At 39.6% G+C, this 23,941-nt stretch overlaps 7 protein-coding genes and 1 pseudogene across 10 annotated transcripts; 5 read left to right on the top strand and 3 right to left on the bottom strand.

The window, feature by feature from the left end:
* Nucleotides 1-4,214: 4,214 nt before the first annotated feature.
* Nucleotides 4,215-4,597, top strand: LOC109126322 (defensin-like protein 43; annotated as a pseudogene).
* Nucleotides 4,598-6,024: 1,427 nt separating this feature from the next.
* On the top strand, nt 6,025-8,246 carry LOC104710018 (fructose-bisphosphate aldolase 3, chloroplastic). Its single transcript, XM_087466303.1, has 4 exons — nt 6,025-6,594; nt 6,784-7,053; nt 7,158-7,267; nt 7,396-8,246. Exons 1-4 carry the CDS (start codon nt 6,442-6,444, stop codon nt 8,033-8,035), a joined length of 1,173 nt encoding a protein of 390 aa, XP_087322429.1. The 5' UTR covers nt 6,025-6,441; the 3' UTR covers nt 8,036-8,246.
* On the top strand, nt 8,223-14,574 carry LOC104710019 (DExH-box ATP-dependent RNA helicase DExH5, mitochondrial). 4 transcript variants are annotated; one of them, XM_087466302.1, is made up of 19 exons: nt 8,223-8,603; nt 8,766-8,920; nt 9,026-9,113; nt 9,190-9,420; nt 9,532-9,627; nt 9,722-9,910; nt 10,011-10,170; nt 10,256-10,386; nt 10,586-10,753; nt 10,830-11,102; nt 11,256-11,450; nt 11,797-12,000; nt 12,134-12,203; nt 12,284-12,432; nt 12,657-12,962; nt 13,056-13,115; nt 13,202-13,354; nt 13,456-13,566; nt 13,652-14,574. In XM_087466302.1, the coding sequence occupies exons 1-19, from the start codon at nt 8,457-8,459 to the stop codon at nt 13,766-13,768; spliced, it is 3,003 nt and encodes a 1,000-aa protein (XP_087322428.1). In that variant the 5' UTR covers nt 8,223-8,456; the 3' UTR covers nt 13,769-14,574. The 4 variants fall into 4 exon arrangements, with proteins under 4 accessions (XP_087322428.1, XP_010424847.2, XP_010424846.2 ...); XM_010426545.3 differs by having other exon boundaries at nt 8,259-8,603; nt 13,705-14,574; XM_010426544.3 differs by having other exon boundaries at nt 8,269-8,603; nt 8,763-8,920; nt 13,705-14,574.
* Nucleotides 14,529-17,507, bottom strand: LOC104710021 (origin of replication complex subunit 4). Its single transcript, XM_010426547.3, has 16 exons — nt 17,301-17,507; nt 17,114-17,204; nt 16,979-17,035; nt 16,848-16,895; nt 16,715-16,765; nt 16,583-16,626; nt 16,446-16,509; nt 16,206-16,292; nt 15,951-16,042; nt 15,775-15,856; nt 15,560-15,645; nt 15,376-15,485; nt 15,212-15,304; nt 15,070-15,134; nt 14,860-15,003; nt 14,529-14,764 (listed from the first exon to the last, which is right to left on the bottom strand). The coding sequence occupies exons 1-16, from the start codon at nt 17,414-17,416 to the stop codon at nt 14,735-14,737; spliced, it is 1,260 nt and encodes a 419-aa protein (XP_010424849.1). The 5' UTR covers nt 17,417-17,507; the 3' UTR covers nt 14,529-14,734.
* A 441-nt stretch (nt 17,508-17,948) lies between these two features.
* Nucleotides 17,949-18,611, top strand: LOC147937525 (uncharacterized protein At4g04775-like). Its single transcript, XM_087464357.1, has 2 exons — nt 17,949-18,041; nt 18,128-18,611. Exons 1-2 carry the CDS (start codon nt 18,011-18,013, stop codon nt 18,601-18,603), a joined length of 507 nt encoding a protein of 168 aa, XP_087320483.1. The 5' UTR covers nt 17,949-18,010; the 3' UTR covers nt 18,604-18,611.
* A 267-nt stretch (nt 18,612-18,878) lies between these two features.
* On the bottom strand, nt 18,879-19,967 carry LOC147937524 (uncharacterized). Its single transcript, XM_087464190.1, has one exon. The coding sequence runs from the start codon at nt 19,917-19,919 to the stop codon at nt 18,879-18,881; it is 1,041 nt and encodes a 346-aa protein (XP_087320316.1). The 5' UTR covers nt 19,920-19,967.
* A 52-nt stretch (nt 19,968-20,019) lies between these two features.
* On the bottom strand, nt 20,020-21,795 carry LOC147937523 (uncharacterized). The gene is made up of 3 exons (XM_087464188.1): nt 21,743-21,795; nt 20,476-21,519; nt 20,020-20,386 (listed from the first exon to the last, which is right to left on the bottom strand). Exons 1-3 carry the CDS (start codon nt 21,793-21,795, stop codon nt 20,020-20,022), a joined length of 1,464 nt encoding a protein of 487 aa, XP_087320314.1.
* A 441-nt stretch (nt 21,796-22,236) lies between these two features.
* Nucleotides 22,237-23,852, top strand: LOC104710017 (sec-independent protein translocase protein TATC, chloroplastic). The gene is made up of 4 exons (XM_087466300.1): nt 22,237-22,655; nt 22,747-23,015; nt 23,108-23,398; nt 23,493-23,852. Exons 1-4 carry the CDS (start codon nt 22,400-22,402, stop codon nt 23,700-23,702), a joined length of 1,026 nt encoding a protein of 341 aa, XP_087322426.1. The 5' UTR covers nt 22,237-22,399; the 3' UTR covers nt 23,703-23,852.
* Nucleotides 23,853-23,941: the final 89 nt, after the last annotated feature.

Here is a 23,941-nt window from a genome sequence, read left to right as displayed (position 1 = left end):
AGTGGCTCTCTGTGGGTAGCTTGGATGAAGGAACACTATCTTAAACGAGCTACATATTGGAATGCAGTCCCTCAGAACAACTCCAGCTGGATTTGGTGCTCTCTTGATGTCACTATATTTTACCATATTTAAGGTCTTGTTTAGATCATGTTTTGCATCGGCATCATATATAAGTGATTCCTTAGGTTTTATAGCCATTTATGTCCAAATATGCACTTAGGATGTTTAGAAGCATGCATTGCATACATTTGTGCATTTGGAGTATTATTAGGTGTTATGGAGATCTAAAAGGGTAAGGAAGGACTTGGTGTTATTTCTGGAGCTAAACAAGAGTATTGAAAGTATCAGGAAGGGAAAAGAAGGCACTCGACCATACCATTCAAGCAGGCACACGGTCGAGTACATGGTCGGATTCATAATGAGGTTCTCAAAGATCCATTCGAATGAAGATCTTCCGTTGCGATTCAGCTACAGCCTTCTTCATGAGAGTTGTCGGAAATCGAGCTATCTTTCTAATGCCGGTGGTCTCAGGTCAATCGAAGCTTTCATTCAAGAGTTATTCCTGTTTTACTGAACCGATATCATTCCAGATCGAAGACTGGAGTTACTTGACGGACCAACCACTCGACCATGCACTCGACTGAGCATGGTCGAGCACTTGCAGCCAACTCTCTGTTTTGTCCTCTAGCTAACTAGGGCTTCCCCCTCTTTACTATATATATGTGCTGGCACTTGTGGCTGAAGAGGGAGACCATGTAGATATGTGATAACCTAATTTTTGCCATTTTTAGCTGTTTTTACTTTATTGCATCTTCTCTTATCTTTTCTCTAAATTTTCATAGATTTGTAACCTTCGTAACTTTGAATCTATTGAGTATTTGCTTGCACTTCTTTGTATTAAATTGTTCATCTCATCATTATCTATCCATCCATGTCTATATCATCATTTTCTGGGTTTATGACTTTGTTCATCATGTTTTGTGATTGTGAGTAGTGGCTTAGGATCTTAAGGATGGGTTAGGCTGGATGATGGTTTTGGTTGTTTAGATTGGTCAAGCTTGTTTGTTATAGATCTCTTCTAGGCTATATATTCTCTATGCTAATCTTATATCTGAGAAGGTAAGGTTAGATCTTAAGCATCTTAGCATCACACCAATGTCTAAGTTGTTAGATAAGGCTAGATCTAGAGATTATCATGAAGCATGCTAAGAGATTATATGTTTTGTTGATTTTTGACTATAATGATCTGTTATTTAATGCCTGCTTTTATATGATCTTTGCTAGTGAGAGCTAGATTGGGAGTATCTTAGCTTGATTGTTATTGCCAAGAGATTGGATTAACTTTTATTAGAAGATCATTGTCTAGAGATAGCTCATGTTTGATTGAGGTTTGTTGACCAGTTCTAGATAATCATAGCTTGAATCCAGCCCATGAATCCATCCTTAGGACCTTCCTTATCTATTAATTTACCTGTTGGAACCCTGTTTAATCGATAGTTGTTTGCTTTACTTTCGTCCTGCTCTGTTTTGTTGATGCTCTGTTTCGGTTCTGTTCATTCGCTTGTCAACTCGACCACCCACTCGACCATGCACTCGACCGAGTGCTAGGTCGAGCTCCAGTTTACTTTCTTGTTTATGCATTGTTCTGTTCTTGTTTTCTTCTACTTATTAGTCAATTCTGCTTAGTATTGTTTATTGCACTTGTTCTACAGTTTAATTCAGTATTAGTATTGTCTTAAGTTGCCTTAGTTCATTGCTTTTCATTATTGTCATTAGGTTGTTAGAAACAAATCAACTTGATATTTGGCTTAACTTGAATGCATTGATGAATGCTTACATATCACACTCTTTATGGATTGACATCCTTTATGCTACAACATCATAAGGGTATTGAAACACCTTGCATACATTTTGATCATCACTACTTATGTCTCTATTTGCATGTCATCATACATTCATTGCATAAGTAGAACCTAGAAAAAGTCCTTGTTTCATCTCTCCTGAAGTTGAAACCGTTGGTGCAGTCTCTAATTCGGTGTGATATTGGAGATGGTCGTACTGCAAGCTTTTGGTTCGATAATTCGTCTTCTCTCGGAACTCTCAAGGATTTTCTGGGCCCAAACGGTTCTGCTCTGTTAGGAGTTCCCATTACTGTTGTGGTAGCTGATGCTTGCTCTACTGAAGGTTGGAGATTACCGTCAAGCAGATCAAGAAACCCCCTGGTAGCCTCTCTGAGGAACATGATGCTTAACACTCAACCCCCTCACGCGGATAGGGGACAAGATACTTACCTTTGGGAAGTAGGAGGCGAGTCTTCCACCCAGTTCTCCACTAACAAAACCTGGAATCATCTCCGTCCCACAGCTACATTGCAACCTTGGGCTAAAGTGGTTTGGTTCAAACACTCTGTGCCTAAACATGCTTTTAATTTCTGGATTGCCAATTTGGATCGCTTGCCAGTTAAAGCTCGCCTCTGCAACTGGGGAATGAACATTGCTCCTGAATGTCTCCTCTGTAACTCTCAGGTAGAAACCCGTGATCATCTTTTACTCCACTGCACTTTCGCTGAAGAAGTGTGGTCCACAGTCATGACTCGACTTGGCCATCACCCCTACATCTTTGTCAACTGGAGTACCCTGATCTCTTGGTTAAGGACCAAATCACCTCACCTCTCTTCAACACTAAAAGGTTTAGCTGTTCAAGCCACCATCTATATGCTGTGGAAGGAAAGGAACCTCCGTCTCCATGAAGGAATGTCCTCCTCTGCTCCTGTGATCTTCTCCCAAATCGATCGTAGTATAAGGGATATCTTACTTGCTCGTATACACCGCAGAGGCTGTGGTCGTCTCCTTGCTTAGTGGTTTGCTCATGGCTACTAGCATCTCTAATTCCTATGACTGTTTAATTTTTTTTGGGTCATAGTTGGTTTAACCCAACTTTTTGTACTAAGTAACGTTCCTTTCGGTAAATAAAATTCACATTTTATCAAAAAAAAAAAAAAATAATGATAGACAAATTTGGAAAAATATGTAAAAAAGGAAAAAACACATGCATGTACGTTAATAAGGAGGGTGTTTAAAAAGTACAGATATATTTTGAGAAGAAATACTCTAACCATAGTGGGACTGAGACTTAAAAACAATTACACAATAATCACGGTCACAAAAGCAATTAATTATTTGCAGCTATGTGGTTCGATATGATTAGGGTTTAATTAGAGTAGATTAAAAGTGTGGCAATGTATATATATTTATGCTCGATTCTAAAAGAGTTGATTGATCTATACAAGATTTTTCATATTCGTAAATGCTATAGAGGAAGTAATTAAGAGAATCTGCTTATATTGTAATATATGAAGCAATTGGCTTATGGTTATAGTTAATCAACACTCAAACTCTGGTGTGTACTTTTATATATCCAACATAATGATGCTCACATTCATATAAAAGTTTTCAAATCGCCTAAAGAAGAAGGCATATGGTGGAGTTAAAATTCATGACATGTTTACTTTAATTAGTGCTAGATAGTAAGGAGAGATGAGCCATCAATGTTTGTGTATGCTCGATTCAGATGGTCAACGTAGCTAAGCCATTGTCCATTGATGTGTGCGATATGCTTGATTTGGATGGTCAGATTTTTTTGAAAACATTTTGTAAACGATTCTGTACAAATTATCTTTAGGAGGGTGGTTTAAAAAGTAAAAACCCGTCTAAAACTTGGAGAATTTCACCAAAAAAATTCATCAATTGCATGGATGCGGTGGAAATTTCTATTTTACAATGAAAATGTTCAAAATGGAGTTCTAAATATTTTCTGGACCTGTATATGATTCTCAGATAAGTCGATAAAGTAAGTATATGACTTTTTTTTTAAAAGGTTAACCTTGGTTTTTAAAAAAATTAAAAAAAGGAAAAAGTTTTGTACGTAAAAATAGTCATAAAAATAAAAATATCATCTAGTCAGAAAAGAATATTGTTTACTATATGTGGAAGAGCCATCAATGTTAAGAAATATATTATTAGTATATATGAAAAATGCATCAATGGTAAAAAAAAAGAATTGTAAACTTTTTTTTTGAACCACAAAAACCTAAATGCCCTCCCTATAAATAGAGCTTGCACTTACAATCTAAGAAATCACATAACAAATTTGTCCAATATTATACTACATTATATTTGATAACTTGATATATACAGCATACTACAAGCAAAAAAATGAGCATCACAAAAACTTCAGTGACCTTTTTACTTTTGATATTATTGACAACTTCTTTGTCGAGTTACAACGTCTTGGCTTCAGGTAACATTTTTATTTCTAGGCTGTTTTTTACTAATATAAATTTTATCATTTGAAAGCAAAGAGCATTGACATATTTATAATCTATATATGATTGTATATGATATTCATATATATGTGGTGACTTTGTGGACATATAGAGATCAAATCAACAGGGAGAATCAATGATATTTGCAGGACTACTTGTTCGGCAACTTACGAAAATAGTAAATATTAGATAGATTGTAGGAAGGCTGGCTTTGCATCTAGACAATGTGCTACTTCTAATATTTTCGCAAACAAATGTTGTTGCACCAATTGATCATAAAAATCAATCTTTGTCTTTGCAATTAACATTGATATATTTTTTGTTTTCTTTCTTTTTATTTTCCATGATGAACTACAAATCCAATAAAAAAATATAATATAATATAATATTATTTTATGTCTTTCTAATCAAAAGTACCAAGTATACACTATATCATCTATATCCGAGTATCCGACTGTCACCATGCTAATCGTGTCGCATCATTAATATTATATGTGTGTAACAATTTCTCTGAAGTAAAACTGTAAAAGAATAAAGTTTTCGCAAAACGGTCCTCGGAACTTGCATTATCTATCCCTCCTTTTTTATAACTTCCTCGCCTGTTACAAGAAACACCAATATATCTATAGCATGACTAGGGCTGGGCAAAATATCCAAACCCGAAAATTTACCCCGAATCCGATTAAAAATATCTGATGCGAACCCGAATCCGAACTTTAAAAATATCCAATTGGATGCTTTTTATAAATGAAATGGGTACCCGAACCCGATTGGGTATATTCGAACACTCGAAACAAATACCCGAAACTATCCAAAGTTATATATATTTAACAATAGGTTGAGTTAATTTACAAGTTTTGCAAATAATTTTATAATCACTAGTACAACTTACTAGATAAATTAGTTTTCATTTTTAAATATATCAATTTTCATATGTTAATTTAGATAGATTATATAGTTTTAATTTTGAATTTGATGTTGTAAGAAGTCAAAAATTATCGGCTTGTGAATTTGATATTTTGTTATTTAGAATTGTCCTTTTCTTTTAATGAATTCAATTTGGTTTGATAACTTTGATTTTATTATTTATTTATGATTATAATTATTTTTAATGAATTTGGATTGATTTAGGGATCTTTTCCTTTGGTTTGGATTAAAAAATTACAAATCCGATCCGAACTCGAAATATAATTTGAGATTTTGGGTGAAACCCAAAAATACTTAAACCCGATGGGTGTTTACCCGAATCCGACCCAAAATCTAAAAATATCCGAATGGGTCTTATGTTTCTAAACCCGAAAACCCGAAAACCCGAAATACCCGATTCGAAATCCGAAATGGTACCCGAATGCCCACCCCTGCATGACAGCCTTTGGGCTTTGGCGTGGGTTCATATTGTTTAACTGAAACTAAGCCTCATTATAACTGGGCCCAACTGTGAAAGAGAGGATTTCAGGTTGTTTTGTTTTAGGCATATTGTGCCCCAACGACATATCGGACCTCTAAATTTTCACACTCCTATTAGAGTGGTGGTTAGGGCTTGTAAGTATTGATAAATTTAAGAAAAATCTTATAGCATCATCCGAAATGTTATATTATAAAAAATGTAGTAGAAACTAATATTTGACTAAGACGAAGAGGCAAGGGCAGTTTGGGTAGACGAAATGGGGGATGAAATGGTTGAAACTGAGAAAGATAGTATAATCTGTATGAGCCCTTAAAATAGACTGTACTATTATTGTTTACACCAAAGAGTCAGAGAGACTCGGGTCCTCGAATCACGCACGATGGGGGTTGTCATGGGCCGGATTTGCAATTGTGTTTAGTTGTTACTTTTAGGCAAATCGTCGCTAGGAGAAGGTTAACAGGGTCATTTACGATAAAAGAGGGTAAGATGGTAAATAAAAGGAGGCGATTGGAGGAGGGTGGGGGTAATAGGTGATTTGATGCCAAAGTAGACGAGACGACTCGACTAGTAGTAAATAAATAATATTCGCATCAATCAGAAGAAAGAAGCATTTTTTGTTGGTTCTCTTTTACACTCTCTCCACACCAGATCCCTGCGGAGTCCCCGAGAGAGATCGATCACCACTTTTGTTCTAGCGTGCTGCTTTACTATGGCGTCTTCCACCTTTGTAAAGCCAAACACTCTCTCTTCTCCATGGATCGGCCAGCGCTCCGGCGCCCACCCCTCTGCTTCTACGCCTCCTTCTCGAGTCTCCTTCGCGATCCGTGCTAGTGCTTACTCCGACGAGCTTGTTAAAACTGCCGTGAGTATATACTTTCATCTCTTTGGTCCCTTTTTTTTCCAGCGCCTAGATCTCTCTCATGCCAAATTCCCTTTTTATTAATACGCTTTTTATTAGTCGTCTTGTCCACTCGATTCAACAAAGTCAAACGTTAGTTGTGATTTTAAGATTTTTGTGGTATTGTGATTTTTTTTTTTGTTGCGGTAATAGAAAAGCGTGGCATCCCCCGGGAGAGGTATCCTCGCTATCGATGAGTCGAACGCAACCTGTGGGAAGAGGCTCGCTTCCATCGGCTTGGATAACACGGAGGACAACCGTCAGGCCTACAGGCAACTTTTGCTTACCACTCCTGGCCTCGGCGATTACATCTCTGGTGCCATTCTCTTCGAGGAGACGCTTTACCAGTCCACCAAGGACGGCAAGACCTTTGTCGATTGCCTTCGCGATGCCAACATCGTCCCTGGCATCAAAGTTGACAAGGTTCCTTTCTTATGATGAACAACTATCCAATTCCATCCATATGTTGTATTCAATCATCATATATCTGTGTCAAAAATTGACAATCCACCTGTTGCCTCCTGAAGGGCTTGTCTCCTCTCCCCGGCTCCAACGACGAGTCTTGGTGCCAAGGCCTCGATGGATTGGCTTCACGCTCTGCTGAGTACTACAAGCAAGGCGCTCGTTTTGCCAAGTGGTATGTCATTCATAATTTCTCACCATATAAATCTCTTTATTCCTTCTTTGGTTGATATGTGAATCTGCTCTTCCTATTTAATAATTATGATGATGAAAATTGAAAAATGTGTGTGTGTGTTTCTCCAGGAGGACAGTTGTGAGTGTTCCTTGCGGCCCTTCAGCACTGGCTGTCAAAGAAGCTGCGTGGGGCCTTGCTCGCTATGCGGCCATCTCTCAGGAGAACGGTCTTGTGCCCATTGTGGAGCCGGAGATCCTTCTGGATGGGGACCACCCGATTGAGAGGACTCTCGAGGTGGCAGAGAAAGTGTGGTCCGAGGTCTTCTTCTACTTGGCCCAGAACAACGTCATGCTCGAGGGCATTCTGCTGAAGCCGAGCATGGTCACCCCAGGCGCTGAGCACAAGAACAAGGCCTCTCCCGAGACCGTTGCGGATTTCACGCTCACCATGCTGAAAAGGAGGGTCCCTCCAGCTGTCCCAGGAATCATGTTTCTGTCTGGAGGACAATCGGAGGCAGAGGCCACACTGAACCTGAACGCCATGAACCAGAGCCCAAACCCATGGCATGTGTCCTTCTCCTACGCACGTGCCCTGCAGAACTCTGTGCTCAGGACGTGGCAAGGCAACCCGGAGAAGATCGAGGCCTCGCAGAAGGCACTGTTGGTGAGGGCAAAGGCCAACTCACTGGCCCAGCTAGGCAAATACTCAGCCGAGGGCGAGAACGAGGACGCCAAGAAAGGAATGTTTGTCAAAGGTTACACCTACTGAGATTGTTCATTTTGTCAGAGATCGTCGTAATAAGAAGGACCCTTGTTGTCTTTTTTTTTGTTTTCTTCCAAATTTGTTGTACCTTTTGTGATTTTCTTATTTGTTTTTGGCTCTGAGAAAGACTCCACAAGTCACGATCATATCATAACGTATGTGAGCAACTTGAAACATCCTTTTATATAATTTCCTCTCAGCAGTTTTAAACTTTTAATTACTTTTTGCTTTTTTTTGTTGGGCAAATCATTTTAAAACTTACTTTGACTGCAAAAACCCAAACTGGCGAAATTTGTGAGGGGTAGTAAGGTAAAATTGGCACAGGCAAGTACAGTGTTGCTTGGAGATAGAGAGAGAAGCAGCGGAGAAGATCTTCTCTCTCTTTTGTTTGACTTGTTATCATCAGAGAGAGTTTGTGGATTTTCCGATGAAAGATCATCATCGTCTTCCTCCTTCCCTCTACGTTCCGCCTCACCAGCGCCGTCGTTCCGATTACACCTTCCATCCTCTTCCTCTCTCTCCCGTTCGCTATGTCTCCGCTTATGATGACCGCGTCTCCGAGGATCGCGAACCGGTAAACTTCTTCTTCTTCTTCTTCTTTTCTTGCATACCTTCTTGTAGAGCTTATTAATGCTCTTACAATGGCGGCTGTTGTATTGATTTTGCTGCTATTTCGAGTAGCAGCATTCTTTTTGAACTGGAACCATATACATATATCAATTTTGCTTTGCAGCAGGGTACCTTTCATTGTGCCAACTTGGATGAATGGAATAGGAACTTTTCTATGCTTTTGCAAGATTCTGTAAAGCAAGAAGTTGTTTCCAGGGAGAAAAAAGATAGAAGGGATTTTGATAAACTTGCTGCACTGGCTACAACCCTGGGATTGTATAGGTGTACCCCCTCCCCTCTAACATCATCAATCACACTCTTTTTTTTCTTCTCAAAAGTACAGTTTCTTTATGTATATATCTTTTTTTTTTCTTTTTCTTTTGACAGTCATGCATATGCTAAGGTTGTTGTGTTCAGTAAGATCCCACTCCCCAACTATAGGTTTGATCTTGATGACAAGAAGCCACAGAGGGAGGTATTATCTGCTGCTCCCTCGCTCTCTTATTGTTCTTGCGTCCTCTCTGATTTAAAATATACAACAAATTTGACAGGTGAATTTGCATACTGACTTCCTTCTAAGAGTCGAAGCTTACCTCAGAGAATACCTCAGTAAAAAATCAGATAGATTCCCTGCCAATTCCTTAGCAAGAACTAGTAGAATTAGCAGTCCCGATGAATGGCTTTTTGAGCAACCAGAGCCCATGCCTGCCAGCAAAAATACGCTGGACAAAATTCTTTGGCGAAGGAGTTTACAGCTGCGTGATCGACAGGAATATTGGGAGGTTCTGTGTACTCTCCTTTCTAATATTTATATTAGCCTATTAGGTCCTTGATACTAAACTTACTATTCTCCCTCAGCATCCATTTTATTTTTGACGTGTTCCATTGATTAGGCTTCAGTAGAAGGCCGAAGAATGGTAAAATCTCGGAGAAGTCTCCCTGCTTCCAAGCAAAGGGATTCAGTATTGACAGCAATTTCACAAAATCAGGTCTGCAAAGAAGAGAACGCTTGTGCTCAACTTGAAAATCTTCTTTGTTTTGTATTAGTTTTGACGATTACCCACATAAATGTTCGTCTTACAGGTTATTGTTATCTCTGGAGAAACAGGTTGTGGCAAGACCACACAAATTCCGCAGTTCATATTAGAATCCGAGATTGAAGCAAACCGTGGAGCTTTTTGCAGTATCATATGTACTCAGCCAAGGAGAATATCTGCTATGTCTGTATCGGAGAGGGTTGCTTACGAGAGAGGAGAGCAGTTGGGTGAATCCGTAAGTTTTAACTCTGCATGCTTCTATATGCTTCTATACTTGGAATTCCTCACTTATTTTACTACATAATTAAGCTCGATGTGGCTTTTTTTGGTGAAAGGTTGGATATAAAGTTCGATTGGAAGGTGTTAGAGGAAGAGATACCCGCCTACTCTTCTGCACCACAGGCATTTTGTTGAGACGGTTGTTGGTAGATAGAAATTTAAGAGGTGTTACTCATGTTATCGTGGATGAAATTCATGAGCGTGGAATGAATGAAGGTAAAGTTGTGCTTATCACGCAACTCCTCATTTGTAGGCACTTAACCTGATTTTGGTGTCTTACTATATTACTTTTGTGTTTCAGATTTCCTTCTTATCATTCTTAAGGAGCTGCTATCTCGTCGCCCAGAGCTTAAGCTGGTTCTGATGAGTGCAACTTTAGATGCTGAGCTTTTTTCGTCATACTTTGGTGGGGCAGGTGTCATTCACATCCCAGTAAGTAAGAAACAGAATATACTAGTGAGGAGGTTGTCTGGAACTATTCAATCTTCATGGGATTGGATGAATATTTTTGTTTATTCTCGCTAGAACATTTCAAATATTTAAATGTTGGCTGATTCGATATTCCTTGGATCGATATCCTCTGATTAACCTCAGTAATACCTACTAATATTTTGTCTTCCTCACTATATAGGGATTTACATATCCAGTCCGCAGTCATTTCCTAGAGGATATTCTGGAGATGACCAGGTATAGATTGACTCCATACAATCAAATTGATGATTATGGTCAAGAAAGAATGTGGAAGATGAACAAACAGATCCCAAAAAAACGCAAGAGCCAAATTGCCTTTGTTGTTGAGGTATTTGAATAAGAATATCAGTAGCTCAATTCTACATGATAGGTCCTCCTCATTTCTTTTTCCCTTATGTAAACAGGACGCACTGGGAGCTGCTGACTTCAAGGAGTTTAGCCCTGAGACTCAAGAGTCTTTATCTTGTTGGAATCCTGATTGCATTGGTTTTAATCTCATAGAATTTCTCCTTTGCGATATATGTGAGAATGAGGGTCCTGGTGGTATTTTAGTTTTTATGACTGGGTGGGATGATATCAGCTCTCTGAAAGAAAAACTGCAGATTCATCCAATTTTTGGCAACCCAGATCGGGTTATGTTGCTTGCCTGCCATGGTTCTATGGCAAGTTTTGAGCAGGTGATTTATACTTTTTTCTCCTGATGTCAACCCGTATCATATGCTAGTGTTCATCCGTTGCAGAGCTATTACCAATTCTGTGCACCTGGAACATGTATTTGAAAGAAAACATATCTATCATTAACCATTGACTTTATGTTTGAGTAAATGCAGAGGTTAATATTTGAAGAACCTGCAAGTGGAGTAAGAAAGATAATTCTGGCCACCAATATCGCAGAAACGAGCATCACGATTAATGATGTTGCTTTTGTCATCGACTGTGGAAAGGCAAAAGAGACCTCCTATGATGCATTAAACAATACTCCCTGTTTGCTTCCTTCTTGGATTTCCAAGGTTTCAGCTCAGCAGGTATTTTTAGTTTGTTAGAGTTGAGTTGATACCTTTTGAGAATCAAACTGTATTAATGAGACTACAGAGCCGATTCCCCATACTGTAGATTCATAATAGGAATGGCCATTAGTCAATTTTATGCGACAGGAACAAATAGAGGGATTAGTAGACGTAAAATTATCAGCTATTAGATGTTCTTTGTTTGTCTTATGCGGAGTTGCATTTCAAATACACTGGACCAGTAAAATTGAGTATGATTATTCATTGCCAACAAGTTTAATTCTCTGACAGCTCCGTAGGCTTACATTTAGTGATATATTTTGTTTTTTTTTTGTTGATTCTCATGCTCTGTTTGTGATTGCAGCGAAGAGGACGAGCCGGTCGTGTTCGACCTGGGCAGTGTTATCATCTTTACCCAAAGTGTGTATATGAAGCTTTTACAGAATATCAGTTGCCTGAAATTTTGAGGACGCCTTTACAGTCACTGTGTCTGCAAATCAAAAGCTTAAATCTCGGGAGCATATCCGAGTTCTTGTCAAGGGCGCTGCAATCTCCCGAACTACTAGCGGTACGTCTTATTTGTTTAATTCTTTGGTAAGATTTTCTGATTTAGAACTTTACTCAAGTGAAGGTGTTTGATTTGAACCAAACTTATAATAATCAACGAGACAGTAATTTTGTTTCTTCAAATTTTCCCGCAGGTTCAAAAGGCCATAGAATATCTGAAGATAATAGGCGCATTAGATGAGAATGAATACCTCACAACTCTAGGTATGAGGAAATATGCTGAATCATGACAGTTTTGAGCAGCAGGACTGAAATTTATCTCATGTTTTTGAAATTCTTTGCAGGTCGTTATTTGTCCAAGCTTCCCATGGAGCCAAAGCTTGGAAAAATGCTCATACTAGGAGCTATTCTTGGTTGCCTTGATCCCATATTGACTGTTGTCGCTGGCCTGAGTGTAAGAGATCCTTTCTTGACACCTCAGGACAAGAAAGATGTAAGTCCTTCTCCCACGTTGTACTGTATAGTTATATCATTTATCTTGAGTTAGTTACAGTAAAGCTCTTCATTAGCATTTATCGTTTTCTGTCTCTCTATTAGTCAAGGTGACTTGACCTTGAGTTAATTACGGTAAAACTCTTCTCTTTGGACGTAGTGTTGAGAATTCTTGTGTCCTCTGAAAGACCATAGAATATGATGTTTCGTTTTGAACTTTCCCAGCTCGCAGAAGCTGCAAAATTCCAGTTTTCACGGGATCACAGTGATCATCTTGCACTTGTTCGGGCATATGAGGGGTGGAGAAACGCTGAGGAAGAGTCTGCTGCATATGATTACTGCTGGAAAAATTTTCTGTCAATACAGTCGCTGAGAGCTATTGATTCTCTCCGAAAAGAGTTCTTCTCATTACTTAAGGATACTGGACTCATAGATGGAAACAAATCGATCTGCAATTCAGAGGGGAATGATGCGAATCTTACCAGAGCCGTTATTTGTTATGGCATGTATCCAGGAATCTGCTCAGTTGTGGTGAGTACTTCTCGTGAATTTAGTTGCCCTGCAGTGGCCTCTCTCTATTCAGCAGTTTGCTTTATTGAGCATCTATATATATGACACATGCAGCATAATGAGAGATCATTTTCCCTGAAGACGATGGAGGATGGCCAAGTTCTTCTTTATTCAGTACGCATCCGTCCAGTGAAAATTAATGATAGTATACTTTGGTTGGAAATTTATGACATTCATTTTTTTTGTTGTTTTTCTCATAGAATTCTGTAAATGCACGGGAAACAAAAATACCATATCCGTGGTTGGTGTTCAACGAGAAGATAAAAGTGAACTCTGTTTTCTTGAGGGATTCGACAGCTGTCTCTGACTCTACTCTTATCCTCTTTGGCGGTAGCATCTCCAAAGGAGACATTGTGAGCTTTTTACTCTATCGGTCTTTCTTGTTCTCATGTTTTTGTTGTTAGAATTGACAGCAATTTCATTCCCAACTTCTTGTTTTTGGGCTTTTTGGCAGGATGGCCACCTGAAAATGTTGGGAGGATACTTGGAGTTTTTCATGAAACCTGCTGTTGCAGAGATATGCCAAACCTTGAAGAAAGAGCTTGACGAGCTGATACAGAACAAAGTGAGTTTCACAAAACCTCAAAAGTACCCACCTTTGTGGCTTTGTTGTTGTTTTATTCTGTCAGGTATTTCTACTGTGATAACAGATCTGGTTAGGGAATCCACATCTGAGTTGTGATACTTTTAAAAAACATTCCAGCTACTTAATCCTAAAATGGACGTGCAAGCACACCGTGAACTCTTATCAGCTATACGGTTGTTAGTCTCTGGGGATGGATGTGATGGGAGATTTGTGTTTGGTCGCCAAATACGTAGGCCTTTAGAAACATCGGCTTTGTCAACAAAACCGACATTGCTTTCAAGGACCGAAAGTGGGCCGGGGGGTGACAATTCCAAGAGTCAGCTCCAAACAGTACTCACTAGGGCTGGTTATGCAGCACCAATTTATAAGACTAAGCAATTGATGAACAACAAGTTCCAAACAACAGTAGAATTTAATGAGACACAGATCATAGGACAACCTTGCAGCAACAAGAAGAGTGCTGAGAAAGATGCGGCAGCTGAGGCTATTCAATGGCTGAGAGGCGGGGCTAAGGAAAGTCATGAGCAGGTGAACCATATGTCAAAGCTGCTGAAGAAAAGCAAGACGGATCACCTCTGATTGCTTCTCAGAGCCTGAGACCATTGCCTTGTAGAAGGCAAAATGAAAAAGCCATTTTTATGGAGTCCATAATTTTCCTGGGCCAGCCTGGAAGCACAAGTGAGAAGAAAGAGAATAGACTCGGAGCAACTCTGTGTAATCAAACCTGGTGGAAGGGTGGAGCTGGAGAGCAAACTTCGTTGGTGCAACAACAGAAAGGGAGAGAGATAGAGTTGATCTGGAAATTGTGAATTAAGATGTTCAATTTGTATGGGTTTTAATTGTTAGCATGAGGTGTAATTGTATGAGTAGAAGGGTTTAATGATGAGACTCGAATGGGTTTGGGTGTATGTATTAGAGAAAGTTGCCTACTTGAAGTCTTGTTTGTGTAAAGATTGGTAATCAGAAACTGAGCAAGTATTGTTTTGACATGCTCTCTCCCTTTACATGAAAACACAAAGCAAAAGCAAAAGCAAAACTAAAACTAAAGATACTGTTTTTGAACCAAAGTAGCTTTTCCCATGAAGTAATATTACATATCACAGGACTTTCAGAGACTGTCTTATGCCAAGGGACAAAAACACAGAGATCAATGGTCCAATAACTTGAGAAGGATGGCCTGTTCCAGCGGAGGGAAAAATTATCACGAAGTTGAAATCAGTTTACAAAAGTAAAGAGAAGAAAAGGAGGGTATAGATGAAAAAGGAGGCTTACGGGGCAACACGCATGAGATCTCATTCCCTGATGAAGCTCAGAGGCTGATATCAAAAGCTTCATGGGACGGTACTCACCTGTCTGAGACTGTCCTCTATTCTCTGTGTAGCATATAACTTGTCGCTCTCTTAGGTGCTCAAATGCCTGTCATGTGAACCATTTAGACCACCACATATAAACCATGGCATCTCATGAGAGCTGTAAACATACCCGTAGGCAGACATTTTGTGCGTAGTAGTCCGAGGTTTGAAAAGAATCGTGTATCGTCTTATACTCTGGAACACATGAAATCTCAAATCATTTTCATAGTAGTGCAACCTGCATTTTCTATTAAGCCAAGCTTACAGATTACCTTTCATCACACTAATGATGTTGTATGCGCTTTGCTCCTTCACTTCTAGTCTCCTCATACATACCAGGAGATAAAGCTCCAGTATGGAACAATCTGCTCAACAAAGATAATGTCAATTGATGTTCCCTAGGAAAATGTAGAAGCAACACCGCAGCTTATCATACCTCTAACGGCTTCCAACTTTGGTTGCCTTTGCATACTTGAAAGTGCTGCTTTGAAGTTCTCAAGAGAGAGGAGGCCAGATTCCAAATTCATTAAAGAAACAGCGCGGAATCTAACATCAAGAGATAGACTCAACACAGAGGAAATGACATCTTAAGGAAACATCTCACTAACCGAAGAACTTACATAAACTTCAGCAAACTGTTCACGGTAGAATTGGCATTAAATAATGTCCTGAGTATGTCTTTAAATCTCGTGTCTGATGTTATATTCTGCACAGAAGGTGTTTTTATTTTTATTTTTTTTGAAATTGGTACAAGTATCAGTTCTTCAGAAGAAGAATTAACCATCACAGAAAAGCTAAGAGTGTCACAGTACTAATTGGGAGTGGATATTAAAACCTTAATCTTTTCATTGAACCGAGAAACATATCCGTTGGGGAAGCTTGAGTCTGCTGGTAGAGAGAGCAGGTGTTCCAACAAACTAGATATATAGTTTCGATTAGTTAAATAAGTTCATTGGAAAAATAGCTGACGGCTAATAAGTAATAACAGAAAAGAAGCTGGCTGCTCATTACCCGTCAAATTCTTCCCTGGATGGAGGAAGAAACAATATTTTTCTGTGTGAAAAGCGAGATCTCACTCTTTTCTCCAGAAGTTGGTCAGCGTCCTGTGGTGAGAGATATTATAAGATTTTGAACCAGAGTACAGTTAACAACAACCAAAGTCAGCTGTCATCAAACAAAAACAATATACAGTTGTAGAATGATAAAAGTAAAAAGAAACAATTTGTAAAACCCAAAACATGTATATCTATATAGGCATGCTCATACCAATCGAGAACTGATACCGATGACAACAGCTTGTGATGTTACAGATTGCATAGCATCCAGCAAACTGTATAGCAACCGCTGCTTTCCCTATTATATTATAACCAGGTAATAAATAGGGTGAGTGGATAGAAAACACCAATGTCCAATTCCTTTGTATATCAAGACAAAGGTTCTGCTATATCAAAGGGAAAACGAGTAAGAATACAAATTAGCAAGTTATAAGAAAATCAGAATTCTTGCCTGTGCAAACATGTCAAATTCATCAAGCACAAAGATGATCGTCTTATGTGCTAGTCCACATTCCCTGAAATACCTCTATCAGTTTCGTCTGCGTTAAATATCAAACATAGCAAAAAGGCTCATTTAAATGAACTCACCGCAACATGGCCACTATGAACTGTGAATTCTCATCCAATGATGCCTGGAAGAATAAGGCCAATTGAGGCATTGGCTAAAACAGCTAAGAGGAGAAAAAGAAAAAAGAACATTTGGAGAGAACAAAGGCATACCATTTTGGAGAAGAGCAGGTGGTGTTCCATGCACAACTGTCTGGCAATTTCCTGAAAAAATCAGTGTAAAGTCGGTGAATATATTATTATAAAGGTGTATCCTTAAGGAATTGAGAATTCTAAGGGATCAGACCTTAAAAGCACAGTTATCATCACTATGCAAGAGACCATTCAATCTGATCTGCACCATAATTTGAGATTGGTAGTGTAAGATACGATAAGATGGGATGAGATTAAAAAAACTGCGATAGATATCACACATACCAGTGATACTGAATCAGGGAACTCCTCCAATAAATCACCAGCAACGAGATCCAAGACCTGAAATCAACCCATTTAGAAGAAAATAAAATAAAACGCCAAGAAGGGAGGGGACGGGGAGAGAGTAGGGAGCCTTACAGCAGCTTTTCCAGAGCCACGAGGGCCGAGAAGCAAGATGGAATTGTTGCATCCCTCCGTGATAGAGGTTGATACAATGAACTTCAACTTACTGTGTGTTAGACAACCACAAATTTGTGTATTAGGTACGACTTAGGGTATAATAATATAAATCGAATTCGTTACCAAAGTGGTGAAGCAATCAGACCTGTAGTTGCTGTCTGACGAAGCGGAAAGAGGTCTGAAGACATAACTAGGATCGCAGAGTCTCCCGCGAATCAGATTTAGGGATTTCTCCGCCGCCGGAATAATCTCTTTGCCCATCCGGAACCCAACTTGGCGGGAAAATTACGCAGGCCAGCCCCCTCACTCACTCACTCTGCTGCTGAAACCAATCAACCATTAATTATCATTCATCCCTGTATGGGCCTTAATGGGCTATATCCAACAATCAAGGGCCATAGTGGTAAGGCCCAAAAAAGCTCCCTTGTTATCTCTATACGAGGTCGTTTTTACGGAAAAACGGATTTTTCATACCCCGACAATAGTCCTGTGTTGAATTCATACATTTGACTAATAATCTGGCCTAAACATACCTTATGTTTCTATATATTTGAATTCCACACCCCAACTTCGAAACTAATACACCAAGTATAATTTATGTGCCAAAAAATACAAAAACGTGTTTCACGACTAACTCTGTTAAGCTTCCGTTTAAGCGTTCTGACGTGGATTCCACATGTGCACAGCGATCCAGACGACGTCGTTTTGGCAAAACGGAGAATGAAAAATTTTGGCCAAAACGACGTCGTTTTTTATTTGTCTCAAAAAATCTCTCTTCATCTCTCCCGAAACTCTCTCTACGGCGGAAGAACCCTAGAATTTGGGGGTTTTCAATTTCGACCCAATCTGAAGGAGATGCATCCAATGTATTCATCATCTAGTTCGGGTAAGTAATAATTTGTGTTTTGGTTGATTTTAGTTATTCAATTTCGATAAAATATATGCGAATTTTGATTTGGGAATTTGGCTAAGGGTTGAAAGCGAGCTACAGTCGTCGTGGACAAGAAAGAGGGATACCTAGAAAATGTAGATGTGGTGCAGTGTCTGTAATCAAGACTTCAGAAACATTGAAGAATCCAGGGAGGATATTTTATTGTTGTCCTTATGGCTCGAAGGAGAATAGTGGTCATTTGTTCAAATGGACTGATTTATCTATGGTGGAAGAGATGGAAGAGGTTGAGAGTGTTGTTGAGAAGATACAAGTAGATGTGGGAAGCTTAGAGAAAGGCTTACATGATGTGGAAGCTGAGATGAAGAGTCTAGCAATGAAAAGCAATGGAAGTGAAATAGAAGGCATAAAAGCTGTTGCACAAGGATGTGAGAAGGAGATTGGAGAACTCAAAGCCATGATCGTTTGTTGTGAGAAAGAGATTCAAGCATTACGTAGCTTCAAAAATTTGATTGTGTGTATTGTAGTCATGTTTGTGCTATATGCTTTAATCTTTTAAGCAATAAGCAAAACCCGTTTATGTAATGGTAATGGAGCTAAAATGCTATAAAGAAATGCTATAGAGAGAGTTGTTTTAGATGATTCCATTTAGATGACAAAGATTTTAAAAACATCTGATTCAATAAGCAGACAAAAAACAAGCATCCTACATCTTAAACCATATACCAAAAAACCATCATCCTAAACATTCAATCCAAACAACATGATCCAAAAAACCATCATCCTAAACATTCAATCGAAACAACATCATCCTAATCATAAGCTATAAAACAACTAATCAGCAAGTGAAATCTGTGATGGTTGGCTTGATTGGCTTGGTTGACTTGCTTGACTTGCTTCACTTGGACCTTCCCCTTGTGTTTTCCTTGGCTTATAGCGATGGACTCCAATATTAGGACAACTTCTTGCGTTATGTCCTACCGTGCTACAATTAGCACAACGCAAAGTAATTTCTGCTCTGCTAATTTTCATCTTCTTTGGTGGAGCGACATCTTCTACAACCTTTGCTTTCTTTTTCCTTTTCTTTGGAGATTCATTTTTGCCCTTGATTCGTTTTTGTATCTTCTTCCGCCCTTTAGTTGGCTCTCTAGGTGGTGGTTGAAGCTCTGTTTCACCAGATTTTCTCCAGAAGTACATACCATTAACTCCCCTCATTGTCTCATTGTATTGAGCCACCCATCTTGATGTCAAATACCAGTCAGAGTTAACAAAATCCTCAGGCTTCAGATTCTTCTTCATCCCAATTACACGCAATACATGACGGCAAGGAATTCCTGTCATACTCCACCTTCTACATGCGCATGTTTTCGCATTCATATCAACCCTGAAACCATGATGAACATGTTCGGTCACCTCATAATGACCATTGCCACAAGGGATTACCTGACAATACTTCATGTGTCGCTGCTCTTCTTTAATGGTCTTAGCAACTTTCTTAGTATACTTCCCCTTGTGCTTTTCAGCCTTCTTTCTTCTCATTTCATTTCGGATCAGGCATTGTCGTCTTATGGTCTCCAACATTGCTACCAATGGCATCTCTCTTGCTTTGTTAATAGTATTGTTGTAAGACTCTGAGAAGTTATTCGAGACATCTTCACACACTGATGTGCAACCGAAGAAAGCACGGCTACAGTTCTCTGGATTCTTCGCCATCACAGCATCATAAACCCCTTGATCAAACTTCTTCAGTTCTTCAATGGCTCTGTTGTAGTCTGCGGTATTGAAACTTTTAGCAACAGCCCAAAATAGGTGTTTAGGCAGCTCTTTGCCCGGATACGCTCTCCTAAGGTTCCCATATATGTGGCGTGCACACATACGATGTTCGACTTTGGGCAACTCTTGTTCCACAGCAATAAGCAGGCCCTATCATAAAAAGAGTAAGTGTCTCAAACTCATATTTTAAGTATAATGTAGATTACGAGAGTAAGTGTCTCCAACTCACCTTTTGCCTGTCTGAGATGAGACTAAATCCTTCACCATCTCCAAGTTGCAAGTCTGTTTTAAGAAGCTTGATAAACCATATCCAACTATCTGTATTCTCTATTGGCACAATAGCCCATGCAACAGGGAAGAACTGGTTGTTGGCATCTCGTCCGATAGCTGCCAAGAGTTGCCCTTTGACATCGTTCTTCAAAAAACAACCATCTATCCCAAATATGGGTCGACATTGAGCAACAAATGTCTTCCGGAGTGCTGCCAAACAGACGTAGAATCTATCAAACTTCTCAATACCTTCATCAGTTCTAATTGTTCCCACTTCAACAGTCGAGCCTGGATTAGAACTGACAAAAAAATAAGCAAAGTTAGAGTAAGTTAGAGATGAGAATTGGTTTCGAAAAAGTAAATGCAAATCAAAAAAAAAAAAACTTACTCAAGTAGCTCTAGACGGTAGTCCTTTAGCCTAGCAAATTGCTCATCATGTTCAGCTTGAATCATTGCCAATGCTTTTGTCTTGGCTTTTCTACATTGATCTGGAGTGACCACCAAGTTATAACGGTCCTCCATTATTGCTTGTATTGCCTTCGGCTTGAAAGTAGGATCATTCCTAATGTCATCCAATACTAACTTAGCAATGACCCCATCCTTCACTACCTTGCTATACTTGTTTGGGACACATGAATGGAAGTCATTGCAGTACATGACTTGGAATGTGTTCAGTTCTTTTTGAAAAGAACAGTAGAGTCTGAATTTGCAACCACCACCAAGAGAGCATATGACTTCCGATTTCTCAGATCCCCATCTTGAATACTTCACATTAGTTCCTTCCTTAAGCGCATACTCAACAACAGCTTCCTTGAACAAAGGTATGCTGTCAAATACCTGCCCCAATCGTATCTCTCCACTGCCTTTTTTGTACCTAAGGTGTTTCTCGGATCCACCATCCTCATCATCTGAATTCTGAGGAGTGGCCTCAGAATCACAAGCCTCATCTTCCTCATCATCATCTCCTCTACCGAAACAATCCTCCTCATCATCACCTCTAGGAGACCAAGCTCTATCGTTGCCTTCACCATCTCCACCATCATTGACTCCTTCTTGACCAGCTCTATCATTGCCTAGATCTTCACCAGCTCCATCACCATTGTGTTCTTCTTCACCAGCTCCATCATTAGAAATCTCATCCTTCTCTATATAGAGTTCTATTGTTCTTGTCCACATCGCAGCTGAACACATTCTCTGGAAACTATCGGATCCATCATACAACAACTTCAACTCTGTGAACAACTCGTATGGGTATTTAAACCATATCCTTTGCCCAATCATAGACAACCCAATCGACTCCACCATGTTTGTAAATATTGTCTCCGCCTTGCATTCAAGACTATGAGTCTCGCCTCCAACATATGCAATCACAACACCATTGGCGACTTCAAACTTTCCATTATAGTAGATTATGAATATTGGATCTTCAGGTCTACAAAAAACAAAACCAAATATTGTTCAAAACCGAGATTTTATCTAACACACACACACAAATCATACACGACTTATACAAACACCCACTATTATAACACATTTTTGATGCAATTACACAATACAATTCAACAAACTATCCAATCGAGATTTTCTCTAACACACACACACGATAATCAATCGACCAACAATGAGGAGGATGAAAAAGATTTTTCGAAAATTACCGGTTTGGAACTCTAGGTGCGACTTCCGAACCACCTTCATCCCCGGGAATCATTGCTGTCGGCTTCAGAAGACGATAATCTCCTTCAGATTGGGTCGAAATTGAAAACCCCCAAATTCTAGGGTTCTTCCGCCGTAGAGAGAGTTTCGGGAGAGATGAAAAGAGATTTTTTGAGACAAATAAAAAACGACGTCGTTGTGGCCAAAATTTTTCATTCTCCGTTTTGCCAAAACGACGTCGTCTGGATCGCTGTGCACATGTGGAATCCACGTCAGAACGCTTAAACGGAAGCTTAACAGAGTTAGTCGTGAAACACGTTTTTGTATTTTTTGGCACATAAATTATACTTGGTGTATTAGTTTCGAAGTTGGGGTGTGGAATTCAAATATATAGAAACATAAGGTATGTTTAGGCCAGATTATTAGTCAAATGTATGAATTCAACACAGGACTATTGTCGGGGTATGAAAAAGCCGTTTTTCCTCGTTTTTACACCGTGTTAGCAAGTTTTGTGAGGAAAGTGTTCAACCGAAAAAAAAAAAAAAAAAAAAAAAAAAAAATGGCAAAATAAAGGATTGGGTTTTGGAAATATCAGATGTGGGCAACGAAACTCGACCGGAACCAATCGTTCCTTCTCTGAAGCTCTTGGGATTCTAGAGATGGGCAGCACAAGCACCACCAGCTCTGCTCTAGTCCACCATTTCCGCCTCACCACTCGCAACTTGGATTCGCCTACAAAGCCTCCTCACGCTGTAAATTTCTGCAGTTCGTGGAGGAGAGCTGGACTCCGATACGCTGTGACGCAACGCCGGAGCAAAGGCTTAGGCCGCTTGTCAGCTCTGGATGATAATTCTGACGATTCACCAACGGAGTCCTCCCCCGGCGCTGGCTCTGCTGTAGAAGACAGACCACCAGGTAATACGAGAAACTCTTACCTTTCTTTGATTGCTTTTTTTTATTATTTAAAATCAAATGTGTTGATTGATGGATTCCGTTACATACACAGCTGAGCAAGAAGATAGAGCAAGTTCGGTCTATGAGTTTCTCTATCCCCGTAAAGAGGAGCTCCCTGATGACAAAGAAATGACTATATTCGATCATCTCGAGGAGCTCCGGGAGAGGATATTTGTCTCGGTTTTGGCTGTGGGAGCTGCAATCTTGGGATGCTTCGCCTTCTCCAAAGATCTTATTGTCTTTCTTGAAGCTCCCGTCAAAACTCAGGGTGTGCGGTTTCTGCAGCTTGCTCCAGGAGAATTTTTCTTCACAACTTTAAAGGTCTTCAACTTCAACTAGCTAATTAATTATCAGATAGACAGATAGAGGCATCAAATGAACAAGAAAGATGATCTTGTTGTTCTGCGGTGCAGGTCTCGGGTTATTGCGGGCTTCTACTAGGGAGCCCAGTGATCTTGTATGAGATTATAGCTTTTGTCCTTCCCGGCCTGACCAAGGCTGAGAGAAGGTTTCTGGGGCCAATTGTCTTTGGTTCCTCCTTGCTCTTCTATGCTGGACTTGCCTTCTCCTACTGGGTATTAACCCCTGCAGCCTTGAATTTCTTTGTCAATTACGCTGAAGGTGTGGTTGAATCTCTGTGGTCTATCGACCAGTACTTCGAGTTTGTATTAGTGCTTATGTTCAGCACTGGCCTTTCTTTCCAGGTATGTGGCCCATGATAATATATACTTGGTTCTCAAACATTGCTTTTAGCCTTCTTCACCTGGAACTTTCCTGCTGCTTCTTGTTGGTTTACAGGTTCCAGTCATTCAGTTACTCCTGGGACAAGTGGGGGTGGTGTCAGGAGATCAAATGCTTTCAATTTGGAGATATGTGGTGGTAGGTGCCGTGGTTGCAGCAGCTGTAGTCACACCCTCGACAGACCCTGTCACTCAAATGCTCCTAGCTACACCGCTTCTAGGGCTCTACTTGGGTGGTGCATGGATGGTCAAGCTCACAGGTCGCTGAGAAACTTAGTTGTTCACTCATGTATCTTGTAGAGTATATTATATTACACTTTCCATGCATATTAGACCACAGTTTGGTACCCAAAGTGTTTATCTTCTTTGGATGTACAAATTAATAGACCTAAAAGAGCAAGGGGGATATAATTCAAAATCTGGATGAATACCTGCTGAGGGAAGTTCAAAGATAATTTGCATCATTCCCGAGTATAAAACAAGCCTATTTGATCAAAGATAATTTGC

The sequence above is a fragment of the Camelina sativa genome, chromosome 9 (assembly GCF_030686135.1).
Source record: "Camelina sativa cultivar CO46 ecotype springtype chromosome 9, ASM3068613v1".
NCBI lineage: Eukaryota > Viridiplantae > Streptophyta > Magnoliopsida > Brassicales > Brassicaceae > Camelina > Camelina sativa.
Note: the sequence above shows the minus strand (reverse complement) of the source record. Positions and strands in the feature narration are given on the sequence as shown.